Source organism: Thermobia domestica, chromosome 8 (genome assembly GCF_964235325.1).
Source record: "Thermobia domestica chromosome 8, izTheDome1.hap1.1, whole genome shotgun sequence".
Classification (NCBI taxonomy): domain Eukaryota; kingdom Metazoa; phylum Arthropoda; class Insecta; order Zygentoma; family Lepismatidae; genus Thermobia; species Thermobia domestica.
The window spans coordinates 105,253,957-105,277,084 of NC_137461.1; the positions used below are offsets into that span (position 1 = coordinate 105,253,957).

The following is a 23,128-nucleotide window of genomic DNA, read 5'->3' on the forward strand; positions in this document are numbered from 1 at the left end:
GATGTCTTTTTCTTTCTCCTGTTCCTTGTTCGTGTATTTGTGTATTTTAATACTTTTTCGTTATGATCTATCAGAAAGGTTTATAAAATTTGGAAATTTAAAAATCTTTATATTAAATGTGAAGTAGGTATTAAACACAATTTCTGCAATGGTGTTTTTCTTTTCAGTATAAATTCAGCTATTTTTTTGTATATATTGTGTGTTCCGCGCCTTGAATAGCGGTCGTTGTTAAAAAATTTGAATTTAGTCACATTGTGTAAATACTTTATTCATACCTCGCAAAACCTTATATTTTTTAAATACAAAATATTCTCTTATTGCAATCAAAAATTTAATGTGAATTTATTTTATAGAAATCCCTAAACCTGTTGTGGAAGCTGGAAAAACACATAAACCTGATCAGTATGGATTCTACACACCGACAACATTTGAACATCATCATTATAGACAGATGGAAAAGTGGCTGAAATTTTACGCCGAGAAGTGTTCAAATATCACACATTTCTATTCAATTGGTTCCAGTGTTGAAGGAAGGCAGTTGTATGTTCTTGAAATTTCAGATAATCCTGGACAGCATGAATTAGGTAAGCTTAGATGAATATAAATGGTAATGGTAGAAATAAATCTTTCTCTTTCTGCTACTTTCGAACTATATCATAGTAGAACGTGTATTTCATGAACATCAGTAGATGATTTGTGTTTAATCTATTTCAGATTTATTAATTGATTGCATAAGAATTTAATGTCGCTTTTCTGTACCGCGGTTATATGAGACTAGATTTACAGTTTAAAGTGGGATCTGAACCACTGCTTGGCTTTGTATCCAAGGAAAGCACATATGGGAATCGAATTTGGAACCGCTTATGAGTCATTCGGCCCCGAATGGAATGTTTCAGGTTTATGTTCTCAATAATCGTTTGCAATTACACAGTATGTATATACAGGGTGGGCCATAAGTCCCTTACCATCCCTTGTAAAATCCATGTTCGTGGGAAATAGTGAACAACAATCATGTTGCAACATAGTAGGCCGAGGGTGAAGTCGGATTGTGATGGTGAAGATGGCGGCCATCTTGATAGCCGCCATCTTGAATTCACGTCAAGATATTTAAATGGGAACATGGTCATGCGGCACATCATTTTAGGCTAGAATTTAAAGACAAACATAATGGTGAAATCGGTTTGTTGATGTCTTAATTTGTTCAAGAGTTACAGGCATTCCAAATTGCTAATTTTGCCTGTCACGCATGGCGGAGCACGTGCTCTAAGTGGCCCCCATCCCGAGTTATGCACAAGTAAGTCGCTCAACCCAATTGTCCATGACCCTCGAAAGAGTTTCTGGTGAAATATCGGCACAGGCTGCAAATATTGCGTTCTTCCAGGTGTTCAAGATCCCGGATCTTTTCGGCGTATACCTTTGCCTTCAGATGAACCCACAGATAAAAATCCAAGGGCGTCAGATCTGGTGATCGTGCTGGCCAGTTAATGGGACCACGGCGCCCAAGTCAACGTTCAGGAAATTGTTCATCCAGATAGGTACGGACCTGTAATCCGTAATGCGGAGGGGCACCATCCTGCTGGAAAAAGAGTGGAAATGTGCCGTCCTCGGACAATATGGAAGGGAGGATGAGATCCCGCAACATATCCAAATACCCTTCAGCAGTGAGGGTACCAGGAATGATGAATACACCAATTAATTTGGTGCCCCATAGACCACACCACACCGTTAATTTCCCTGTACCTACCATTTTACAAGGGTCAACCCACTGAGGATTTGTCGGGGACCAATATCGACAGTTTTGCTTATTCACTTCCCCAGTGACATAAAAATTGGCCTCATCGGAAAATAAAATTTGTGTGTGGAATGTGGGATCCTTTTGCAGCTGTGCAACGGCCCAGTCGCAAAATTCTACACGACGATCAGGGTCATCTTCAGATAGATGATGTTGAAGTTGCAATTTGTACGGATGCCACTTGCTTTTCTGTAAGATACGTCTGATGGATGTACGGCTGACACCACATTCCATAGACAGACGACGGACACTGCGGTGTGGTGATGTAGCAAATGATGCCAGCACTGCTACTGATGTGGCTTCATCTGTTTCCGTCTTGGGTCTTCTACACCTGGGTTTATCTGTTTTGGAACCAGTATCCATGAACTTCTGGAATAGTTGGGCGACACTAACATGGGACACAGGATGTCGATCTGGGTGCCTGGCATTGAATTCAGCTGCTGCAGCCCTGCAGTCCTTCCTCCCCATGCCCTGATCAACTCCTTCCTGTCTGCTGTCGTTAGCGTCATAATTATTCATCTGCTACAACAGAAACAGTACGGTAAAATTAGCAGTTTGAAATGCCTGTAACTTTTGAACACATAAAGATACCAACAAACCGATTTCACCATTGTGTTTGTCTTTAAATTCTAGCCTAAAATGATGTGCCGCATGACCATATTTCCATTTAAAAATCTTGACGTGAATTCAAGATAGCGGCTATCAAGACGGCCGCCATCTTGGTCACCATCACAATCCGACTTCGCCCTCGGCCTACTATGTTACTACATGGTTGTTGTTCACTATTTTCCACGAACACGGATTTTACAAGGGGTGGTAGGGGACTTATAGCCCACCCTGTATACTACATAACAATAAAATACAAAAAAATGTAGATTTCTCTAACCTTTATATTATTATTGCCAATTTTTATTTGTTTTCTTCAACTGAAAAATAAGCAACTAACGTCCGTAAAATTGTAAAAATTTATAACCACGAAATGTAAAGTTGAGTATAAGGCAAAATGTAATTCACAGAGAAGGCATCAGTAGAAGGCAAAGTGTAGAAACTGCAGTATGAAATTGTAACAGGTATCAAATATAAAGACAATTAAAGAGGTACAAATCTTCAATTCTTAAAAATGTGTCCCAGTGATATCTGTAGGACAGGATAATCTTAACAATTAAAAAAAGAAAGAACTGAAAGGAGACCTGTTTATTCATTGCTGTTTTGGATGAAAATTGCAGCATCAAGAAAGACATTGAGTGAAATGAAAATTATAGCACAGAATCATCACACGTCTGTTCATAACTGCACGCCGTTAATCTTAATAAATCAGTGTGGCGTGAAGCCGTCACGTGCTTCAATCAATTCTTCTATACGTCGTGGGACCAAGTCAAGTAGACATTGGAATATGTTGCCGAGAATCCACAAGGCGTTGACACTGTCTGCTGAAGGACTGTGACATACAAGTTACCGATCCATCATATCTCTCACACGTTCATTAGGTAACGATGCAGAGCAGAAAAGTAACGATACCCATCATTGTTCGTAAAAAGCTTTCACATTCTGATATATATATATATATGTGTGTGTGTGTGTGTGTAGAGAGAGAGAGTGAGTGAGTGAGTGAGTGAGTGACCGAACATTATTGTACTGAAATATGGCGTACGGAATAGTGAGGTTACTCTTAACGCATAGATGCCGAGATTGTGTGTAATAGCGCACGACTTAGTCACATCGTTTGCTGACGCTCACAATGCACAGTCATAGATTGCGCTCGGCCAAAATGTTGAGGGCCAGTATATTGCAAGATATTGATGATGACACACTGGAGAACATTTATAAAGACTATTACAATCGTGGCTTCAACTTTTATAGCAAACTTATTGAGACGCTATAAGTGCATTCGAAGTAATCCAATTGCAAGATAATATTAGATTATATGACTAACAGAAGGCGAGATCGAGTTCACTTTATATATATATATATATATATATACATATATATATATATATATAAAACAGGCCGTCACAATTAAAAACGATAAAAGAGTATGTAATGTCACAATTTGATAGGATAAGAGCGTATGGATCTGCTGTTCATTAAAGGCACCTTCAAATGTGGACAATAGCAACGTTTAAGGTGCTTGGCCTGGACAATTTCACAATTTCGATCGCTTTTATCAGCAAACTTAAGGCTGAATATGACATTTCTTCTATTCATATTACTACATTCATCACGTAAGGACATACAAGATGATCATAGTAAACAAATATAACAAACTGGAGTGTGACACAGAAGCGATAAAACTACAGTTGATGTGTTTGCAGTCTGTGCATACTCTACACACAGCTGTACAATTGATATGACATTATCAATGAGTGGCAAATTAGCTAACAAGCTCTATATCTGTTTCACAAGACACTTTTGGCCCAGATGTTTCAAAGAAACTTGAAGAAGCATGTCCACGAAACAATCATGTGGAGGCAAACAAAAATGGCGAAATGACGAAAGAGCATAGAAAAGTTTTCTAACTACCGTCCTTGGTGAACACTACGTGACGATGGAAGAGCCTATTGCTGTGTGATTCCTGGTCAGGCCATAAAGATCAAGGCATACTCTGTTAGATGAAGGTTTTCAAACAGGGATGTTATGCTCAAGATATTGCTACTGAAGATAACAAAATATTGACAGCCTCTTGATATGTATCTTTTTAGGGAATATAAGCTCTACTTGAGAAGGGTCGTTGATTTTGTAAGACTACAATGTGAAAAACCACAAGTAAAGTTAAACAATTGTCATTTGATTATCAGATTTCACTCTGTGCTATACAATAAACTTTCTGCACCGAAGTACAAGCTTATGTTATAATGTGGGTGACATTTAAACTCAATGTCATCGTTTAAAAATGTAGTTAGTGTGGCATTTGATATTGGACTGCTTGAATGTAAAAGTGCTGTTGAATATGAAAAAGTGGCTTTAGTCAAGTGTGCATTTTGTTCTGTTTCACTGTGCTTTGACCACTTCATTAAAATCCCACACTTGCGCTTTGAGGACTGAATAATGGGGCAACACTATCAGAGCAGTGGAGAAGGTTTGTTATTCAGATAGCGTAATTATTTTAAACAGAGGGAACTATAGCAATCGGTCCCGACATTACATTGTGTGTATTTGATTTTATTATATGGGTATTTTGTTTCTTCGCGTTATCAAAGTTATTTTCGAAGATCTTGCATAGGTGATCATTCAAATGTGTCTCGTGGTAAGACGCGTAGTTTTGCATGCGAATGGCTCATAACCGTTGTTTTTGGGATGAACGATTTATATTCTAAGCCTATTTTCGTGCGGTTCGAGGTGACGCACATCCCTTGTCAGAGAGCGAATCGAGGCGCTGCGCTTCCGGTCCCACATCTACACCATCGCGCTGAAATTATAATCGTCCAGCATAATATGTGATACCGTATAGTACAAATGCTGTGAGTTGGCATACATTCCCGTGATTACCGATTGATACTGCAATTTTCACAAACACACTATATTTATCGTTAGAATGCAACGTTTAAAACATATATTAGTTTCCAACTATTTTTATGATAATGAATGTAGTGTTACATGATCAGCCTGTAAACACATTAGAGTATACTAAATGATCTACTGATTTCAGGTGAACCCGAATTTAAGTACGTCGGAAACATGCACGGTAATGAAGTCGTCGGAAAGGAAATGCTACTCCTATTGATCAAGTACCTGTGTGAAAACTATGGTGTAAATGATAGAATTACGAAACTTGTGGATTCGGTAAGAATCCATATTTTGCCATCTATGAATCCGGACGGTTATGAGAGGGCGAAGGAAGGTAAGATTTATTGTAGTTACTACACAGATGTTAGTTTTAACTGGAATGACCGTTCTTTAAAAAACTTTAATCAGTTTGAAGCTGAAGATTAAAGCCAGAAATTAAAAATACGCTTATAATCGTATAATTTGGTTGTTAATGAACTTTTTCTCCAGCCCATAGTAGCTACATTGTGGCCGTCATTTGATATCCACAATTTAGATCTTTTCTATTAATTTCAAGTCCGTCTATTTGCAAACTATTATACATTATGTCATAAAATAGATTTTTGTTGAAACTGTTCATTCATACTGCAGTTCAAATTTTTATCAAACTTGGCAAGAAATTTTTATTATTTTTTTAAAGCTGATAGAGAATAAGAGAATAGTGAATTAATGGTTAAAAGTATTTATGACAGTATTTAATATCGACAGAATAGTAGTACAATGGTAAAGCACATAAGAACTAATCTATTCGTAGTTTTTGCTGTCCGTGTTATTTTATCTTAGAGTTACATAATAGTTTGTCTTGGGTCAGTAGTCTTGTGATTGTTTTGCCTCAGCTTTCCATTCTTACGTATCCTGATCCAGAGTTTTCGTTTCTCAATCTCAGCCTTCCTGTGCATATTGTTCTCTCTGCCACTCCGTTCATAACCAATAGCATGATTAATCCATGTCTAACACGTGTCCAATCATCGTATTTTGTCTTTTCGAAGTAGTATGCTGAAACAGCATTTTCTCCTACCACTTCCATCACTTTTAGTTGATACCTGGTACCGGCCGAATTTTCATCTCCATACTTACGTTAGAAGCCATGCGTTGTTTGCTTTTCTTCTTTTAGAGTGCATATCTCATTCCTACGACGCCACACTCTGTACATACCGTATGTTTTCATAAAACCTTACGTCAGTTCTATATCGATATATCAAATCAAAAGCTTTTTGTTTTTCAGCACCTGTCTTCTTTTCCTGGCCTATTCTGGTTTTTACATCTTCATTCCTTCGTTTGTTGAAGTTTAGCATCTTTTTCAGCACGCAGGCTGTGTGATACATGGACCGACAATTTAAGGTGGAATTCGAGCCACTACAATGCATTCAAATTTTTAATACTCTCCTACCGCAACCAGGTACACCAAGATGCACGCGCTAGCCACTAGACTAGCGAGAATGGCGATTTTACATCTTATTTGCACATATATTTGTTGTTTTGTTCCCTAAATAACAGAATACCTGCACTTGTTCTACCAGGTGGTCTCCAATTTTGATTTTGATTTTTTTTTTAAAATCATCTCATAGCTTTTGTTTTGCTTTTGTTGATCTTTGTGTTAAATTTACTGTTAAGCATCTCCTGTATTCCATTTACACTTGCTTCTAATTTTTGTTCCAACAGCGGAAGATCATCCGCAAATCTAACAGGGTGTCTACTAGTCTGGAAAACCTGGAAAAGTCAGGGAATTTTCTGTAATCCTGGAAATTTTTAGTAAAGTTGCCTTTAATTAATTGCTTTTACATTCTATCTGTACAATGTTTGGAAAACAGCTTTTTGCTACAGCGGAAGTCACCATACAATGAAGAACATGTGAAAGGAGTCGACATCCCTACCATCTGGAGCTCGTGGTTTCTAATCCACGTTAAAAAATTATCTTCATGTCCAGGGATATAGTTGGCTATTGCAACCGGTGACCCCCAATGAAGTCCTAAATAACACATGCTCTGATCTTGTTGATTTTAGTGCAGCAATAAGTAAGAGCCTATGTATGATTAACTCTAGTTTATAATATAATGCATACCTACATTAGTTAGATTTAAAATTTCTATTCCATTTCCTCCATATTCCATTTTCAGTGCAGGTTGGCATTCCGCGTCTTTTGTGATGTTTATTATTATTTTGCAGCTAGTTTCTGTGAATATTTTTGGTAAGCTTGTAACTTTTAAATAAGATCATTTTTTCTAGCAAGTGCTCATATTTTTATAGAAAACGTGAATATAGTAGACAGAGCTCAACGATTGTTACCACACTTGAAGTATGCCTATTCGGTTTCAAGTAGTAATCGAGAACCATCTTGTGACAGCTTTAAAATTGTTAAATTATGTCTGAAAGATTCTTTGCTTGGAGCTAAATTAACTTTCTTCCAAACCATTGCTGCAGATATTTTACCTTTTCTTACGAAATTCCAGTTAGGCTCACCAATGCTTCCTTTTCTTTATAGTGAAATACTTCTGAAGTTCCTTATAATTAGATTTGTTATTAAAAAAAAAAAAAAAAAAAAAAAAAAAAAAAAATGATTGAAGCAGCAATTTCTGAAGACCTGATGAAAGTTTGCTAAAAGATGGTAGTTAGGATCTGTGTTCGGGCTAAGCAGGTTTATGTCGGATTTGCAACATGTACAGCAGAGTTGTTACCTGAAGTGGATATCCTTCGTTTTAGGAGGGATTGTTTGCATATTGTAACAGGTTTTTGTAAGAAAATTCTGTGTAAATTGACATTGAAATACAGACTTATTGTGCTGCATGCCTCTCTCCCGATTCAGTTTTAAAGAAAAGACTTGGGGAGGAACAAGTAACCGTAGCATTGGAAATGCTTGTAGAGAATTGGCTCTGCAACTTACTGATGAAGTAAAACGGCTCTACAGTGACTCAAGATTCAGTTGTCACAAGAATGAAGATCTTTGACGTGACTAAGGATCGTTTAGATCACTTGGTTCTTCATTCTTGACAACACTAACACCAGCAGCAACTTTACGGAGTTTGTTAAGAAAATTCTAGTGTTATTAAGAACGTGTATTTCAGCTATTGTATTATGTACGAGACTTGGCTAAAAAATAACGGGACTGGCAACCCTGTCAGTAGTACACGTGGAGCAATAGGAAGTGCATGCGCACAGAGCAACCTTGAAGTTTCGAGAAGAGAATGATGTACGTGAGTTGCCCTTCTCAGTCGAGTTTAGTCTGAGCAACGATTGAAGAAAGAGGTGTTTAATCTTGTTACCGAAAAAATCGCAAATATGAAAATTGAGCAGCGCCCACCGTAAATGGTTACAGTGAAAAGGACAAGAAAAAGAGCAGGAAGAAAAGTGAGAAAGAAGAGCACAAGAAGAAAGGATGGCATGGTATTGAAAGAGCAGGGGTGATATCAGAAAAAATAAGAAGAATTCTTAACAGAGAAAGTATTAAGACGTACAGAAAAGGAGGAATGAAGAGAATAGATATCATAAAGAAAAAGAAGATGAGAACGTCAGCGGAATTATGTTAAAAAGGAGTGATATATGAAGTATAGTGTGGGATGTGTGATAAGGTATATGTAGGGGAAACCAAGAAGAGAATGCAAGAACGTTTAAAACAACATAAAGATGATGTAAGATTGAAGAGAGACACGAATGCCATTTACAAGCACGTCGACGAAACAGGCCACGAAGTAAACTGGGAAGGAGCGAAAATATTGGAATATGAAGGGAGACAACTGGTTAGAAAGTGGAAAGAAGCGAAGAGGATAAAAGAAGTTTACGATAAAGCTATGAACTGGAATAGTGGTTTGAATATTAATGAAGAGTGGGAGGACATTTTGAAAAGAGAAGAAAGAAGAAAGGTAGAATATAAGGACAATATAGGGTTAAATTTATTTGTGTGTTTTTTCAATATTCAGGTAGTTAATTAGTATTCAATATTCAGGTAGAAACTTTCAGTATTTATTTTAGTTAATATATGTTAAAAGAACTGTAAAGATTTGTTAACAACGTATTATGTCTGTTAAGAATTTAGAATTGTCACAACAATGGTTAGGTTAGGTTAGGTTTCATATATATTGAATTTTAATGAAAAGTGATTCCTGATTGGTAGAGATAACAAATGATGTAATGTTATTTATGATTTCAGTTGGAGTAGTAATCTGAAGAAGGAAGTGATATACTTCCGAAACTGTAACATTTCTAGTTAATTTATAATAAAGATTATAGACAGCCTTGTAAGAAAGTTGTATTTAGTTTGTGATTTGAATACAGCAAAAATGGTAAGAGATACCGAGATGTGGTTTTCTGCAATCAATTTGTTGTTTCAAGAATGGGTCATATATTTTTAATTAACCCTCTATTAAAACCGGAAGTGGTTCAAGGTATCAATTTCCGATTTCAACACTCATCGCCATAGAACAAAAATAGTAATGGATAACAACAAGCAGTACTCCGAAGTTAAGTTAGTGTCTCAAGACAGTATATCTTCACAACCCGAAATAATCTACCAAAACCGAAGTGGTTGAAATTTACTACTTCCAGTTTCAATAGTGTTTTTCATAGAGCAAAAACGGTAGGAAGTCAAGGTGAGGTTTTCTGCAATTGATTCAGTGTCCCAGGAATAGTTTCCATCTCCGTTAATTCTCTTTTCAAACCATAAGTGGCTCAAGTTTAATATTCCAGTTTCAGTACTGATTTGAACAGCAAAAACTGTAAGAAACACTTAGATAAGTTTTTTTGCAATTGATTCAGCATCCCAAGAATAGGTTCCACCTTCTCCGTTAATTCTCTACTTAAAACGGAAATGTTCAAGTTCAAATTAACGATTTCCGGTTTCAACATTTAACGTTATAGAAGCAAAATAGTAAAATATAGCGACAAACAGTTTTCTGCGATCGATTCAGGGTGTCAAGAGAACATACCATCACAACACGCAACACTATTAAAACCAGAATTGATTGAAATTTACTACTATTCCGGTTCCAATCCTGATTTCCGTAGAGCAAACACCTTAAGAGATCTCGAGTTGCAGTGTTTGCAGTCGATTCTGCTTCCAAAGAGTAGATTCTATCTTCTCGCTTAACCACCTATTCAACCCGGAAGTACTTCAGATTAGCAATTTCCGGTTTCAACTTGTATCGCCATAAAACAAAAACAGTAAGGCGTAGCGAGTAATGGCATTTTGATATGGATTCACCGTTTGAGGATCAGGTTCTATCTTTGATTTTATTAATCTATTGCAACCAAGAGTTATAGATGTACTACTTCAAGTTTGAGTATTAAATTATTGAATTCCCATTGTTCGGAAGTCTACCGTAGTTTCACACTGTGAAACGAAACTAACTTTACATTATCAAACTCTTTTTCCAAGCCCACAAATGCGTCACTAAAATATTTCCTATGCGAGTTTTGCATTTCTCAGCTGCCTACTGTCAGTATTGCCGTAATATTGCTCTTCAACAAGTCTAGGCTTCCTTTATAAACTTTATTAGCTAATTTAAGTAGCTGTCCTACCCTTCGTATAACTTCAGTTAGTAGCTTTCCATTTATCTTCCATATTTCAGGACTTGTAATGCTTTGTTGAAGTTGAATCTAAGAATGAAATCTTCTCTTGTCTCGTCTGCTTCTTCTATATTTTCCAGTTCTTCTAATTGCTTGTCGCCTTTTCTTTCTAAATATTTCTTCCATGTTTCCTTTTTACCTTTATCATCAGTAATGGAGCTTTCTTATCTTATGGTATATTGCTCTTTTGTCTTCATGGTTTGAAGTTCCTCTCAGTTGTCTTATAAGCTGAATCTGATCTTTCCGTGTTCATATATTTTTCTCTTCCCGTATAGTTCGATATGCTCTTTATTTTTATTTTATTTTGTATTTTATTAGGTGATGCTGTAGGAATCGAAGGAAGACCAAATGCTCATGGAATTGATTTGAACAGGAATTTTCCGGATCAGTTTAAGACTACGCAGGTAAGTTAGAATGGTATGAAATACTGCCTCAGAGATAAGGTAATAAGTACAGTATGTTGTAGGTAAACGTAAGAATTCATGTACATGATGGAATCTCATGATTAGTGGTAGAGCACTCACGTTCATATGTGCATTGTAGTAGACAACGTTTCGTATATGTTTTTTCTTGTTTTATATATATATATATATATGTTTCCATTTCCAAAGATTGCCTTTTAATTTGCATTTTCCATGTTCTCATACCTAGTAGGCTTCAAACTTTTATATTTAGTTTTATATATATACTGATGTCCAAAAAGATAGCATATTCCTAGTCCACATGGATCAAACATACCTGACTGATCCTAGGCATCCAAAACGTGCACATCTGCGTGAAAAAAAAAAAAAAAAAGTGTATAAGGGAAGAAGAAAACACACAGTCCCAACACGTTTATTTGATAAAACTCACCATAGTTGAAAATGACCCAATGTGTGTGTGGGAAGAAGATAATTGAGTTTGTGGTGGATCAAGAGCATCAGTAAGGCTTGTGGTCACCCCGCGCGGCTACGCAGGCTGCACAACGTCGTTCTATGCTTCCGATCACTTCATTGATGAGGTCCATCGGTATCCTTGGGCACCCCGCCCGAAGGGCAGTACACAGGTCCGGAATCGTTCGTGGTGGGGGCTGTTGGGCTGCAATCCGCCTTCCCAATGCATCCCAGACATGTTCTATGGGATTCATGTCTGGGGACCGTGCAGGCCATGCATCCGTCGAATATCTTCCTCCTCCCAAAAATATCCACCACACCTGCCCAATGACAAGGTGCGTTGTCATCCATGAATATGAATGATGGTCCAACTGCACCCCGAAACAGTCCCATACACGGTTTCAGCACCTCATCACGGTACCTCTGGCTAGTCAAAGTCCCGCCCTGAAAGACGTGTAGGTCAGTACGAGCATTCAGCATGATGCCCTTCCAGACCATCACACCCCCACCACCAAATTGGTCTCTTTCAATGATGTTCTGCAGGTTTTAGCGCGTCCCCTGTTCTTTCCATAGTGTCCGTCGAGAATCGGACTGCAAGCTGAATCGCGACTCATCTGAGAACAGAACGTGACCCCATGGTTCCATGGTCCAGTGCCTGTGTTCTTGGCTCCACCTCAAGCGGGCTCTGCGCTGCACATGAGAGAGAGGGACACACACGACGAGGCGTCTTGCGTAAAGACCAACCTCATGCAGTCGCCGGTACACCATTTGTCTTGAAACACGTACTTCCGTCGCAGCTGCAAGCTCTGATGACACTTGCTGTGCTGACATCGACCGATTCCGACGTGCTCTTACCGACAGATACCGGTCCTGTCGAGGGGTTGTGACTCTTGGACGACCCGGAATCGGTGCACGGGCGGTGTTGCCGGTGGTTTGGAACCCGTGTCACAGTCGTGAGATCATACTTTGTGGTACATTCAGTGTTCTGGACACCTCCGTTTGTGTTTGCCCAGCTTCCAGCCATCCGATTATCCTACCCCGCAAGACAGGGTCTAATGTGGGTCCTAGTGATATGTTGAAGCCTTCACGAAGCACTAACACTATTGCCAATACGTGTGCTTTGGACACGACTCAGCAACCGACTGTGGTGTGGTGTGCTGTTATCATCTCTTCTTCGGGCATTTCTCTTCCCTCCCTGCAGCAGCCTTTGTACTCTTTCTTCTGTGTGGCAAGGTGAGTTCTGATCGCACTGTTCTATGACGGCTGTATGCCGCTGTTCCCATTGTGTGTTCCCACGTTTTCCGGTTTTTCGTAATTATGCTATATTTTTGAACATCAGTGTATATATATATATATATATATATATATATATATATATACATATATATATACAGGGGATAGACAAAAATCTAAAAACACTTCACACAGGACACGTAAGTTTGGCCCTCTATTATAGAACGCGTGTTGCGGTTGCCGATCGTTTTTTGTTTTCAATGTATCATGTGGACCTTCCTCTTCCGTCAGCAGTAACCCGTTCACCTGTGAGTGTCGTGGTGTGAAAGTGGTGCGGTAAAATGGACGACCTGACAGACTTCCAAAGAGGCATGATCGTTGGTGCCCGTCTTGTTGGAGCTTCAGTGGCAACAGTGGAGAACATTGTGGAGGTATCGAAAGGCTCTGCGTCCAATGTCACGAGGACATACAAAATTCATGGGCAAACGACGTCTGCAAAGCACAACAGTGGGCGAAAGACAATCCTGTCAGATAGGGGCCGGAGGGCATTAAAACGGACTGTAGCAGCTAAAAAGAAGACCACTGCAATGAAAATTACGTATAAACTCAATTCCGGCCTACAGAACACGGTTTCATCGAAAACAATGCGACGGGAATTTCATAAAATGGAAATTCATGGCAGGGCCACTATCGCCAAACCCCTGGTCACAGCAGTAAATGCGAAGAGGCGTATCCAGTGGTGCAAGGACCACAAGGCGTGGACTCATGAGCAGTGGAAATACGTAAGTGGTCCGATGAATAAACCTTCACCGTGTTTCCTACAACCGGTCGTGTTTACGTATGTAGAACACCGTCGCAAGCCTATGATACAGACTGTCTGCTCCCAACTGTAAAGCATGGGGGTAGTTCTGTTACAGTATGGGCAGTGATATCGTGGTTTTCCGCAGGTCCCATCATAGCCCTACATGGAATGATGAATGCTAAGGCGTATGAGGCCATTTTGGAGGACCAGGTTCTACCCATGGCCCAAATATTGTTCCCTGATGGCGATGGCATCTACCAAGATGATTTAGCACCCTGTCACGCTCACCAGCATCCCTCCACCAGCACCCCTTAAGGAACTGGAGCATGTTTTGGAGGAAAAATGGTACAAAATTCCACATACCACGATTCAGGAGCTGCATACGTCCATTCCACGTCGGAGCCAAGCTATTTTGGACGCAAAAGGAGGCCCCACGCCATATTTGATATGATTTTCACGCTTTTGCAGACGTTTTAGATTTTTTTTTTTTTTTTTTTTTTTTACCAACCCCTGTATATATAATATGTATGTATGTTAGATGTAACTACCATAAAGTAATGTGTAATTGGATTTTCACGTATATTATCGATTATCTTTCTTTCTGGTACTTTGTGAGAGAAGTCTACTAAATGTGTTTGCACTTCGTGATATGATAGTTATTAGTTCTTACAATAATTATTGCAGCAAAACAAAGGTTGCATAACTTATTATTACAAAAGGTGAACGCAGCTGTAGAAGAATTAGTGTAAGACAAAACTTGTTATTACTTCAATTTATCATATATAGTAATTAAATCATCTGTGTAGGCTAAGTGTACAGTTTAAATTATATTTGTTGTGAACTGCCTAATGGTTATTTTCATACTGTTTCTAGTTGAATACATACCAAGAACCTGAAACCGAAGCTGTAATGAAATGGATTAGGACATGGCCTTTTGTTTTGTCAGCAAATCTCCATGGTGGTTCTTTAGTTGCGAATTACCCTTATGATGATAATGGTGATGGAAGAGATGGAGTTGAAAGTCTCTCACCTGACAATAATGTATTCGTACATCTTGCTTCCACATATGCTAACGTAAGGATCTCTGGTATTTCCTTTGAACTATTAAATGTTTATGCGACGACTGCTTAATTCTCGTATTTTCTTAGTGTCATTTAGAAATATTTATTATTACACTGCCCTCAGACCGCTATATTTCATGCTGTAGTGGATTTTATATAAAATTACATTCTTCAGAAAGTATTATTGTATTCATTTAATTTTCATTGTGTACAATTTTTTTATAATTAGACGTTTCGAGAAGTTTCTGGATATAGACCGAAAAGTTAGATACGCATAAAATTATTGTGATCTATGTTAGCGTTATGGATGGTCTACAAAATTATTTCGTTTCTCTAGCTATTTAAAACTTAGGTCGCTTACCTAACAAACAGAGTACATCCTCAAATGTTCAGAAATATTTAAATAAATGGAAAATTAAATACGTAGCGCACAGTGTGACTTTTTTTCTACTTTCCACATCTTCAGTTTTTCTTTCGTGTCCAGGTTCATGAATATCGAAATGTTTGAAGCAGCTGATCTAGATTGAACAAAGGCATTGACTAGGATAAATTCTTAAAATAAACTTCATACGTACCTTGAAATCTATTAAAATCCAAATGTACCTTGAAATCTATTAAAATCCAAATGTTACACTTAATTGTCTGTTCTCCTTTAAGAATAATTGAAAAATTGAAGTGTATTTTTAAAGCATAATCTATATATATAAAAGAGAACGCACAAAATCCTTTGTCCGCTCATCACGCTAATACGGCTGAACCGATTTCTTTCATTTTTGGGGGGTTGTTAGGATTTGGACCCTAGATGGTTTTTATCATATCACTTTAATTTTCAATTACCAGTGTCTTGAGATAATTGACCAATCAGGTGTCCATACGTAGAAAAAATCCTTTATCCGCTCATCACGCTAATACGGGTGAACCAATTTCTTTCATTTTTGGAGGGTTGTTAGGATTTGGACCCTAGATGGTTTTTATCATATCACTTTAATTTTCAATTACCAGTGTCTTGAGATAATTGACCATTCAGGTGTCCATACGTACAAATCCTTTGTTATTAGTTCATCATAGGTATAAAAATAAACGTATTTATATGCAACCCGCATGACCCTGTGACTCGGCGGGTTAACATACATGACAGGCGCTATAAATCACTTGAAAGCGAAAAAGTAAAAATTATCTAAGTAACAAAGTTTATTGCGTTCCGGGATGACCGCAGCGAAGCGGGGCGGGTTGGGGTGACCGCAGCGAAGCGGGGCGGGTTAACATAAATGACGGGCGATATAATGTTAACATTAGTGCAATCTTCTATGGTTTTTATCATATCACTTGAAAGCGAAAAAGTAAAAATTATCTAAGTAACAAAGTTTATTGCGTTCCGGGGTGACCGCAGCGAAGCGGGGTGAACGCTGCTAGTCTATATATATAAAAGAGAACGTACAAAATCCTTTGTCCGCTCATCACGCTAATACGGCTGAACCAATTTCTTTCATTTTTGGGGGGTTATTAGGATTTGGACCCTAGATGGTTTTTATCATATCACTTTAATTTTCAATTACCAGTGTCTTGAGATAATTGACCATTCAGGTGTCCACAAATCCTTTGTTATTAGTTCATCATAGGTAAAAATAAACGTATTTATATGCAACCCGCATGACCGTGTCACTCGGCGGGTTAACATAAATGACAGGCGATATACAGCGGAAAATAGCTTGAATCTTCTGTTTAAAATTTTTTAATTGATTTGCTTATTTTTACAGACACTTTTACAATATGCCAGCACCGGGATGACCGCAGCGAAGCGGGGCGGGTTAACATAAATGACAGGCGATATAATGTTAAGATTTACTGCAATCTTCTATGGTTTTTATCATATCACTTGAAAGCGAAAAAGTAAAAATTATCTAAGTAACAAAGTTTATTGCGTTCCGGGGTGACCGCAGCGAAGCGGGGTGAACGCTGCTAGTAGTATATATGGGTAAGCTAATTTTTTTTTTTTTTTTTAAAGTATATTGAATAATAATAATAATAGTAGCATAACAAAATATAAAAAGAAATGAAATGTACGCGAATGCATTATAGTAAGTAAAAATGATGACATTTCTGCATGAATGAAGCTTGTGAAGAGATTAAATACACAATAGGAAAAACAACAGTAGATGACAGTAGCAGGATTCCAGCAAGTTACCTTACATAGCTCAACACTACAGAAGTTATTGATACTACTACTCTGCTTTTTCGCTAACCACAGTATCTTTGTCATGATGTGAGTTCATTAGGGCAAGGTAAATATACTAAATGTCATTTGTCTTTTCAGGCACATTTAAGGATGCATAATGGTGCATCATGCTCCCTTAGATTTAACGAAAAATTTGATCACGGAATTACTAACGGTGCCAAGTGGTACACTGTAAATGGTGGTATGCAGGATTGGAATTACGTCAATACTAATTGTTTCGAAATTACGTTGGAATTAGGATGTTTTAAATATCCTCCTAGTTCAGATCTTCCCTCATACTGGAATGACAACAGAGAAGCTTTAATAGCATTCATCGAGCAGGTATTATATATTTTATTATTATTATTATTACTATTAATGATGATCATGATGAAAGGATGATGTGTTTATTATATTTTCTATTGAATTGTGTCTAGTTAGGTAACTGTCAAGTTTCACTTTACTGTATCCTATAATAATAATTGAATAAAAATATAATATTTATAACTTCGTGATATAAGTAGATATTTCTCTCCATAACTTCGTTATACATCTGTCATGATCAAAAGTATAAAAATAAGAAAAACGCGTTAAAAAAAAAAGTTAAAATAGAAAAGTTGGAATTCGATGAAATTACTGCAATGAAACCTGTTCAAAATCAGACAGCTTGCATAGAAGCCAGTGTGTGCGTTATAACAGGGTAGACTAGACCTTTCATTCATTGTTAACTTAAGCTTCCTAAAGCGCGATTTTACGAAGTTTTTTTTAATAAAAAAGCTAAAAAAAAAAAAGAAAAACTCGTTCTTATCTTCTGATATATTGGTCATTATCAAGAATAGATTTTTTTTCTGTCTTCACCGGTAATATTGTTAAGACAAGAGAAAAGAAATAGTTTTCATGAGCAAATGGCTATGATTCCTGGAGAGAGCACCTATCTTGAATACAAACCCCAGTAGTGATTCGGATCCCATTTCAAGAGTTAGTCCTTATCTCATATAACTTTCATGCTGACATTAAACTCCAAATAATAAATAAATTTTCGGGTAAGAAAAATGCGAGATATACAAAATCACATCCATGACGCCTAGTATAACGATGTTGCAACTGCACATCTTTCATAACATTTGAAAGATACAAAGCATGATAATGATTAAATATAAGTTATCCAAAGGATTTCATCGTTCATAGAAAAACTGGAGTACGATTTCTTTTTCACTCGAACGAAAAATCAAAATTACGACGTGGGCACTCCAAACAGAAATTGGAGTAACATCGTCGGTGACGGTGTCAAGGAAAGCCACATCGGTGAGAATTAAAATTTTACTGATGCAAACTAAAAGAAGAAAACTTGACGATGTACTAATTTTTGTGTACAATAACATTTTGTGTTTGTCGGTGTGACTTCCCTTAAGAGCCGCCACTGAACATCACTGACACCCGTACCATCGTTACTAATCAAAAACAGTTTCCACTGACCTGGAAAACCTGGAAAAGTCAGGGAAGCACAGAGTATTACTTCTCAGAACCCATCGTTAATCATGCGTCTCCTTCAGCGTAAAGGTAGTCGTGGGAATTTTAGGGATTTCATTTCAAAATTCGCTTTCTTGTTATTGTATAAAGATAAACTTGCAAATATTCATTAATTGATGGATCAATTTGACAGGTAACGTTTTCCATTCAGTGGATTTTTATTTTCCTTTTTTGAACTTTTATTGTCTTTATCAACTTGGTATACTTACAGAAGACCGCATTAGTCCATTTTTTTCAGGAAAAAAAAAATATTCTTACAAGGAATTTAGTCGTGACTTCCCCCCCCCCCTCCCCCAAGGTTTGCAGGTGACTACGTAAAGTCAAATAATTAAGTCCATGTTTTCTGTTCTTGTGCTGGAAATCCATTTTAGGGAAAAACTACTGCCAGGCAAAAAAGGGAAGATACACGAAAGTTCGCAAGTGAATATAAAGGTCGAATAATGGAATTCGTAATTTTCTTTTGTGCAGGACGGTGAAGGGGTATTTTCACCCCTGTTCAGTATTGTTCTGGGCATTCGTGCAATGCTTACATGAAACACACGAAATCGTGGCAGTACATTAATTAGGTAAAAGTAATGGAATACTTTAAAAAAAGAAGAAGGGTAGGGAGAAAGGGGACTACGTCCTCTCACAATATCATTCTTTTTTCACTGGTTGGAGTTGTAACTAGTTCAGATTTTGACGGCGTAGAGTTTGGAAAAAATAATTTCCTTTCTCTGTAGTCAATTTATTTACATAATTTCGTTATGTTACGCGTAATTATTCTATGAAATATGGCGACTTCAAACTGAACGATATTGCAAGGGGATTTGTATCTCTTCAGCTGTTTTTCTGTATAAATAGTAAAACAACGTACTTCATTATTCGATCTCTAGTATTTACTTGCAAAGTATTGTCTCCTTTATCTAGTCATAACGATCTTGATTTTTACTTTGAAAGATCATTCTCGAACTCCATTTACAAAAGATCGCAGTAACTTACCTTTTATTTCATATCTATTGGAAAATACTTTTATTTGGTTAATTCTCGATGGTAACAGTTATATATGTATTTACAGGTACATATGGGAATAAAAGGATTTGTTAAGGATACTTCAGGAAATTTAATAGGAAACGCCACTATATCTGTTGAAGGTATAGCGCATAATATCACTAGTGCAACTACGGGAGATTATTGGCGTTTATTAATCCCTGGAAAATACAAAGTTACAGTGTCTGCAAATGGGTAAGCTAAATATTTTTTTGTTAACACAGTATAACTTAATGTTATTAAATTAAACTCAGAAATGCGTCTAAATATTTATTAATACCGGAATTTCAATGGGCACCACGCACTTTCGTCAGCAATTTATTTATTTACATTAATACACACTGCTGTTCTAATCACATCTCGTGGCAATGAAAAATCATTTTAGGTGTGATTGAGTTTACCGATAACATCCTGAAAACAAAATGCATAAACTATACTAAATAAACTCCATGGTTCTGGATACTCACAATAACATTTAAAAACACATTTCTGATCAGAACGAAATAAATTATATTAATAAACGTTTTTTGTTACAGTTTCAAGGACCTAACGTCCTCTTCATCAGACATTGAGAAAAGACAGATGACAGTAAATCTTATATCTTCCTCAGCCGTTAGTTAGCATATTTATTTCTATAATTTTAATTGTTGTTTTTATATATATAAATTTAAATTTGTAATATGTAAAAATATCATATAATTACATTGTTAATACATGTTAATTGTCAATGCAATTTTACAAATATATTGATCTTTATACAAAATAAAATAAATAACAGAAATTTGGAAATTATTCAAATTGTACTAATATCCTTTATGCATTTTTCTTTTCACTTTTCTATAATTTCTAATAATTTCTCCCATTGCTCATGTATATTTATACCACTTGTCCAGTTCATTAAGTTCTCCTCTTGTTCTTTCTTTATTCTTCTCGCTTCCTTCCACTTCCTAATAATCTTTCTTTTTACTCTTTCTAAACCTCTAGCCCCTTCCCAATCTATCCTATGTCCCGTTTCTTTCACATGTTTGTAAACAGCCTCAATTAAACATAAACAACAATTAAAATTATAGAAATAAATATGCTAACTAACGGCCGAGGAAGATATAAGATTTAGCCTTGTCATCTGTCTTTTCTCAATGTCTGATGAAGAGGACTTTAGGTCCTTGAAACTGGAACAAAAAAGTATAGTTATTAATATAATTCATTTCATTCTGGTCAGAAATGTGTTTTTAAAAGATAAACTATACTATGATGGGTATAATAGCTCTAGATACATTAATGTTTGTGTTATTATTGTGATGCGCCCTATATTACACGTATATAATATAGTATGTTCGTTCTACTATCTTATACTTCGCTTCAAAACCTGAAAATTAATTCGAGAGACACTCACATAATATAAATAAATTTGCTTACTAATCGTCTAGGTAACTAGTAAACAATAAACTTAAAATCAATACCCAAGGTTCAGGGAATTTTATGTCAATCAGACTTTTCCAAGTAGACTAGTTTATTCAAAATTTAAAAAAAAAAAAAAAAAAAAAAAAAAAAAAAACCAAAACAAAAAATAATGTTCTCTGAGATTAATATTCCTTAATGTAAATGATTTCTCTAATCAAAAAAAAAAAAAAAAAAAAAAAAAAAAATCGTTCAGGTACACCTCTAGACCCAGAGGTCCCCACCTATTTAAAACCTTAAATAACAGTTCGCTCCAAACATGAAGCTTCCTTTAAAATTTGTCTAAAATTCCTTAAGAGAGGTTCTGAACATGCGTCCTCGTACAAGCCATCATGAACCTCACATACTCTAAAGACAGACCCAACATTCTGAGTACAGTCTGGCCTAAATCCCTAATTCAGGAATCGCCCTTTATTGGACAACCCTTAAGGAAATCAGCTAGCTAACAGACTTTAAAAGGTAAAGGGAAATGGAAAATTCCTTCATTTAGGAATAAAGCACCTTCTCTCAGGCTCGGTAGTAGGAATAAATTCAAAACAAACAACAGCCTACCATCCCCTTATGTGAGGAATCAGCTGTGAAAAATCTAATCGGCTAATCGGGAACAACTAGCCGAGGAAAAAAAAAGTATATATTACTCATCCGGCTCGGTTGCCATAGCAACAGCCTTCCCTAAAATCAAGATAAAGAAAATTTCTGAAAACATACAGCGCTCGGAAGGAGCGATGTCACAATAAATCTAAAAATCCCTACTAAATTTCATTTCTTAAATATTCCTAACCGGGAATCGAACCTATCCTTAGACCTTACCCTTGGACATACAACCAGAACTCAAATATTCTGAATTGTATTCCGCTTAACAAGTCTAAAGGTTGACCCTATACACAGCCATCTCTTTCGGCTGTACCCCTGCTCTGACTTAAAAAGAAAAGTCGCGAAGAAAAAAGAGACCCAAGGAGCACGAAAGCTCCTCCGCTAAAAATTCCGTCTCGATTCTCTCAAAAGAATCCAAAATCTGCCTCCTCGCTGCCATTCCCTTCTTACTTATATACGATTTAACAGCTTTCCCCCTCTCCGCTACGACGAGAAGAAACTGTCACTGAGCTTAACAGTGTTTCCAAAAGAGCTAGCTAGCTACTAAACTTTTGCCTTACTTGGAATTAATTTTTTTTTTCTTTTAAACTGAAAAGAATAACTTTTAAAGATTAACATATACATATATATACATACATTAAACAATACATAAATGCACACATGACTATATAAATTTATATAAGATTAATAGACAAAAATACCAAACTATAATAATTTTACCAGCGCTGGTTTTTAACCTAATTATATATGTATTAATAAACAAGAAATAATATGAATATTAGATTTCCTTTAAATATATGCATATATGTACAAAACTAGCAATGGGCCTGAAAGTGCTCATTGCATTATGTGGACTTCATTTGTGGTTCGAATTCATCTTGGTACAATGCCGTAGTAAACATTTTTCTTCAAGGCGTCAGTCCTGTTTTTATTTATTTATTTATTTATTTACTTTATTATTATTATTTATTTAAGACAAAAGGTTATTTGCTGAGATGTTTACTTTCGAGTGACAATAGGAGTGAATAAAGTCTCGTAATCGTGGGAAGAAAAATCAAAACGAATACAGAAGTCCCTACATGTTAAGGAAATTAGTTTCGTATGTCCGTTCGTTCAAATAATTGTATACAGGTTTATAGGTCACACTATTCGATGTATCGAGACCAAATTTTAAACTAGGGTTTCTACCAGAATTCAGGGAGTTATTTATTTATGAATTTATTTATTTCTAATTTCTCCTTGCTCTCAAAATCGGATACTTTACTGGAGACTAATTATTGGTAAAAGCAAATGTCTCAAAAATACTTTAACAATTTTCTTTATATTTTATAAATTAACATTTCATTAAGAATTTTATACTATACCATAAGGTGTTTCTTTTTTGAAAAAAAAAGTAATAATAAAAAAAAGCAATTATCAGTTTACTATTGAGAGTTCTGT

General features: G+C 36.5%; 1 protein-coding gene across 2 annotated transcripts in view; it reads left to right on the plus strand.

The window, feature by feature from the left end:
• The window catches only part of LOC145693111 (carboxypeptidase D-like), a 116,437-nt gene that overhangs the window by 39,673 nt on the left and 53,636 nt on the right, over nucleotides 1-23,128 (plus strand). For both annotated transcript variants that reach the window (XM_081768816.1, XM_081768817.1), the window contains 6 exons: nucleotides 354-584; nucleotides 5,439-5,630; nucleotides 11,213-11,298; nucleotides 14,675-14,875; nucleotides 17,177-17,419; nucleotides 19,665-19,831. In XM_081768816.1, the coding sequence (XP_081624942.1) occupies nucleotides 354-584; nucleotides 5,439-5,630; nucleotides 11,213-11,298; nucleotides 14,675-14,875; nucleotides 17,177-17,419; nucleotides 19,665-19,831 (1,120 nt within the window). The remainder of the gene's footprint in view (nucleotides 1-353; nucleotides 585-5,438; nucleotides 5,631-11,212; nucleotides 11,299-14,674; nucleotides 14,876-17,176; nucleotides 17,420-19,664; nucleotides 19,832-23,128) is intronic.